General features: G+C 34.6%; 1 protein-coding gene across 1 annotated transcript; it reads right to left on the reverse strand.

The window, feature by feature from the left end:
* Positions 1–554: 554 nt before the first annotated feature.
* stops (SOCS domain-containing protein stops) lies at positions 555–4,306 on the reverse strand. The gene is made up of 4 exons (XM_023173425.2): positions 3,936–4,306; positions 3,550–3,719; positions 2,699–2,971; positions 555–1,018 (listed from the first exon to the last, which is right to left on the reverse strand). The coding sequence occupies exons 1-4, from the start codon at positions 4,060–4,062 to the stop codon at positions 572–574; spliced, it is 1,017 nt and encodes a 338-aa protein (XP_023029193.2). The 5' UTR covers positions 4,063–4,306; the 3' UTR covers positions 555–571.
* Between the last annotated feature and the right edge of the window lie 869 nt (positions 4,307–5,175).

Below are 5,175 nucleotides of genomic sequence, written 5' to 3' on the forward strand. Positions count from 1 at the left end.
TCATAATTATTGTTTGTGTAAGCAGAATAAAGTGTTCAATTGTCATCTAAATACCGGTGAATCAAAATAAAAGTATTGGATTACGAAAAAAATATAAGATAACTGAAAAATGAAATGAGAAGTTTGAAATTCGAAAAATCTAGTTATATGTTCATACTTACACAAAAGACTATGACACAAATACTTCTCTGTTTTACAATAGTTGCAGTACCTATCAGATATGATATTTTTATCTTGAGATCATATATTTCCAACCATTTTGAAGTATCCTTTTGATAGAATGCATAATTAAAGTTCTCAAACTTGAATTTGAATTATCTAATTGAACAGTATATTATTTGACAAACTGTTTAAAATCTTATACGAACATTCACAAAACATTGCCCACAACAAAGGGAAAATATATTCTCTAAGTATTTTTGAAAACTGGGGACATGGAAATTTCAATTATTGCAATTTAAATCCGAATCAAAGTTTCGATCGTTTGAGTAGGCATCAATTTGAATGGCTTGGTGTTGTCATTCGATTCACCAACGACAATGAACAAAGAAAAGTATTCCGTATCATATAATCAATCTTCCAAAATATCTAAGTACAACCACAGCTTCTCAGGAACAGGCAAACTCCTTATACCTTCAGGGAGCTGGTGATTTTCCCAAAGCCTCCTTCTAACAGCACACCTACATAAGTGTTTCAACTCCGGAGGAACGAAACCACATCTTGTTGGAGGGATCAGACCATCTTCAATCAAATCGGAATATTTTTCGTACATTTTCTGATAGACAATATCATATGCGTGTTCTCCTACGGCATCAGGTTTTATCACTTTTATGAAAGGAACTGCCCTCAATAGCAGTTGCAAGCAAGACACCAAATTGTACGGATATAGGTGGTTGAAGACCTGGAGTCGATTCAAGATGTGCTCCAAAACAGTCGTGTCTTCGTTCTCTGTGTAAATTTCCGCTCCGAATCGGAGAAAAATTAGAAGTTTATCAGGTAGTCCAAGTTGGACAGCAATCTGAAATGTGAAAAAAAAAATTGAACTAATTATTATTACCTCCAACACCAAAACCGTTATTTTCGTCACTTCGACACGTTTTTCAACAACCAAATGATAATCTCCAAGAAGAAGATTGAACTGTCCAATCTTCCTCTGGAAGATGATCCTGTGGTGATCAAAACACGTGTCAAGGTGTTGAAAACAACGGTTTTGCGTTGGTATAGAACTCCATTAATATTTATTACTACACCGAAGGTTCCAAACAGTGCATCATAAGGTAGAATAATTGTCTACTTGTAACTTCAAGGTGGAAAGTGAGGTTAATATTGAGTGCAGAAAAATTATTATCCAAAAAAAAACAAATTGAAAATTTATGAATGAAATTAATGAAACAATATCTAGGAAATATGTATTTCATATATATTTATGAACTTTTGCACCCCTCTTCTGAAGACTGCGTTTTCAGAAAGGAATTATAAAATCATAACCCCTTGAGAGTCGTTTCCTTTCATCTTCTATTTATCTATCTCATTTCCACCTGTATTGATGATTTCAGAACAACTCATATATAGTTTCGATAACCTACCCCAACTAGAAAATATTCTACAGCAGTTACCTATTCGGTATTGTAGAAATTTTCAATTGGTAACATTGTGAAACTCGTAGACGGAAAATTCTCGATCTTTTGGCTCTATATAGAGGCTCTCACCTCTTGAGGTGAAGATTCTGCATTTTTAAAGTGATAAAACATCATAGGAATAGCTTCTCTAAGAAGTTCTTCGTAAAAGCGTCCATCCTCTCAAATCGTTTAGTCTCTTATGGTCATTGGCTGGACGTAAAACATATGAAGGCATCAGGAGGTTGGTATTTAGATACATTCAATGTAACCAGAATTCTGGCAGTGAAATACAGCATAGAATGCTGCATGAAACTGACAACCAATCATTGTGTTATTTTAAATATTGTCTTATGTGCTACATAAATGTTTTTTTTTGTCATTTTGTTGAATCTTTTCTAGAGGCTATATCACGCACAAGGAGCAATCTTGCGATTGTTTCTTCAGTGATGCCATTGTTTATTTATGCATCTCTCAAGCACTACTGATATATTCAATATTGTAATTTTTTGATAAATAAACATTATTATTATTATTATTATTATTATTATTTTTATTATTATTAATGCACTCTATTTTCCACCTGCTTAGGCTACACAAGAATAACCCAATACATGGTGTTTTATTCCAAAACTTATTAGAACATCTGACATTGTTCTCCATAATTCAACTAGCCCCGGTGGCATATTCCAGCAGTATAGGGTTAGTCCAAATAGGTCTACTCAACCTCTAGTGGACCAAATAAATCCAGCTCCATAACGAAGACAAACACTATTTGGTGAGTATATTTCCAGATCAGCTAGCAAGAGTTGGACTCTGTGCAGAATAATCCTCCCCAAGGTTAACAGACGATGGTACATTTTCCTCAGTCAAGCGGGATGGTAAGTCAGGGACTACTTTCGTTGGATAATGACTAATTAACAGAAAAATATCAGTTCCTCATTCCTGAACGTTTTGGAGAGGCTGTATGAGTACTTTTTGATATCAAAAAACCAACCAACTACCAGGAAAATGTTCGTCCTCACATTTTCCCTGCTTTGCATAAAGAAAAGAGCCTATCTGTCTAAAAATTTCACACGCACCTTCAACGGAGATGCTCTTCCACAGCTTTCAATCGGTAAATCAATGAACCTAAAGTTAGTATACGTTCCGTTAGTACTAAATCTCAGTTCTAAACCTCCATCATTGGCCTTTTCAAGGAAGTACACTACTGCGCTCAGATTCTCTTCTTGGTTATCAAAATCACTCTTCCAACCAGCTATGTAATGCGGAGCTTTGTGTCCAAAAATGGCCCCTATGAAGATACGTTCGAAAGTATTTTCACATGCGTATATTTCTCTCAAAAGATTACAAACCTGAAAAGAAAAACGATGCAAACTTTGTGAACACATTTACAAAAAATGAATGTTGATTTCTCCGCTGAGTGGTTTGAAGTTTAATACTTGAGGTTGGGAGGTGAAATTTTTGTGAAAGTTAATCAGTCCCACTTGGATACCTTACATATTCCGCAAGGAGTTCAACAAGGCTCGATCCTGGGACCATTCCTGTATGCAGTTTATGCAAAGGACCTCATGAGATATGTCAATATGACTAACAGCTCTAATATACACACGGTATGTTATGCCGATGATACTAATGTATTGGTAGCTCAAAACGATGTGAATGTATTGAAAATTGTAACGGAAAATATTCTGGAAAATGTGCTGAAGTAGTCGAAAAACAATAATATAAATTCGGATACATCAAAGACTAATGCTATGTGATTCACTCTGCGTGGGCACGATCTACACTGTAAACTTCTTGAAGGTATCAAAAGTGGTTAGATAGGTGGCTGAATTTTTTTCAAGTACTCACAAAAAGATTTGGGGAATCGTATTGAAATATATTCTTTATTTGGGGATCAAGTATTTAATTTAAACATGAAAGGACATACCGTTTCACTATCTTTCACTTTCCAATCGTAGCAGAGCTTCATAGCAACATACAGTATATTGTGATACTTTCCCATTTTGCAAACTGTTCCGTTCGCATATTTCATTTCTTTGTGGTACTGTAGAATGGTTTTTATGGCTACTTGAGCTGTTTCTTCAATGTTGGATTCCTCTGAAATGATGTGACATCAACAGTGGTTGCAACTATTGATGAAAATAGTATATAATTGAATCAAGATACTCTGTAGGTGCATATAATAAAAATGTTGCTAAGGTCTTCATCAACCCAATCAAAACTAAAGCAATGCTCTTTGGAATTGTTGTTGTTTTGAAGAAATACCTCCAATACTTATGTTTTCACGTGGAAAAATATTTGTACTGTTAATACCTGCAGAGCATCCTTCAATCAAAGTGCTGATGTAATCCACCATGTTTTTCCGTTTTCTTCTATCGTGTAAACTATTTCTCGGAAGGGAACTGAAGTAATCAAAATAACACCGAAGAAAGGTTTCCATTTTACGTTAAGACTAACTGTCACTGAAACTGACACATCTCAAAAACAATTCGGTTTAGTTGAATTTCCAGTTAATTTTCGATATCACGTTACTTTTCCGTATACCTAACCTGTGGGTGTGTGTTGGAGAATAGTGACTTTATTATGATGAATAATCTAATTATCTGCATTTTCTTAGCTTCTTATTACATTCATAATCGATAATCATTGCTTTGGGACAACAGAACCAAAATCGATAGGAGAGAAAATAAAACAAAATGAATCGGATTGCTATAAAAATAACAACAGTTGATCACTATTTCAAATAAAGTATTTTCAGACAGTTTTTGAATGATGATGCACAAGCACTGCTGGAAATCTTTGAAATTATTTGATAGTAGTGTCTGTGCAAAAAAGGTTCTCTTCTTTTTTTTTAGGTGAAGATAATTTCGAAACCTCCAGCTCTTTGTTAGAAATTCCAGTTTTTGGAAAGGTATATGGAATCATTTTTTTGAAAATAGATTCTACAACAGAAGAATTGGTTTACTCATCTCAGGCCACTTTAGTTTTGAGAAATCAGCTTTAAAAAAATAATATGATATGACCAAATGGTCTTTGTGACAAGACCAAAGAGTTTGTTTGTGTTTCAACATACTATTCTCATCGTAAATATGAAAAATTATGGAATGCTTTGGATTGCTATTATTCTGTTTTTGAATCACATGTATATAGGGATTTAGATCCCTTCTTGTTCATAATATAAGTGAACGATTTTTTTAATGGGATCAATTCAGCTCAGATTACATATAGTATTACATTATTATCAGTATTTCTTACTCTGTTTTCAAATACAACATCAGAACCTGCTCCAGATTCGGAAACACCATTTGTAGCAGCCTCACGAAAACCAGGCCACCAAACGCGGTCTGCGATTCCACGAATTGCATTGGCGGCAAATCCTGTATCTGTGAAACTAAGAGGCCATTGAAAGTCCACTCAAAAAAAAAACACAACGAGTAGAAACGAGCAAATCGGGAATAACTGAGCATGTTTGGACTCATCAACATTACATCAAGTGGTCTCAAACTGAGATCATCCACAAAGAGGAACACTGGTTCAAGAGGAAATTCGAAGG

Source organism: Leptinotarsa decemlineata, unplaced genomic scaffold (assembly GCF_025532065.1).
Source record: "Leptinotarsa decemlineata unplaced genomic scaffold, Ldec_3_MD MMD2_tig00001719_RagTag_RagTag, whole genome shotgun sequence".
Classification (NCBI taxonomy): domain Eukaryota; kingdom Metazoa; phylum Arthropoda; class Insecta; order Coleoptera; family Chrysomelidae; genus Leptinotarsa; species Leptinotarsa decemlineata.

Coding starts and splice junctions, on each gene's coding strand:
- stops (XM_023173425.2), bottom strand. CDS start 4,062: ATGGAAACCTTTCTTCGGTGTTATTTTGATTACTTCAGTTCCCTTCCG. Junction 3,720..3,935: donor GATTGAAGGATGCTCTGCAG/GTATTAACAGTA, acceptor ACATCATTTCAG/AGGAATCCAACATTGAAGAA. Junction 2,972..3,549: donor AAGTGAAAGATAGTGAAACG/GTATGTCCTTTC, acceptor TTTTCTTTTCAG/GTTTGTAATCTTTTGAGAGA.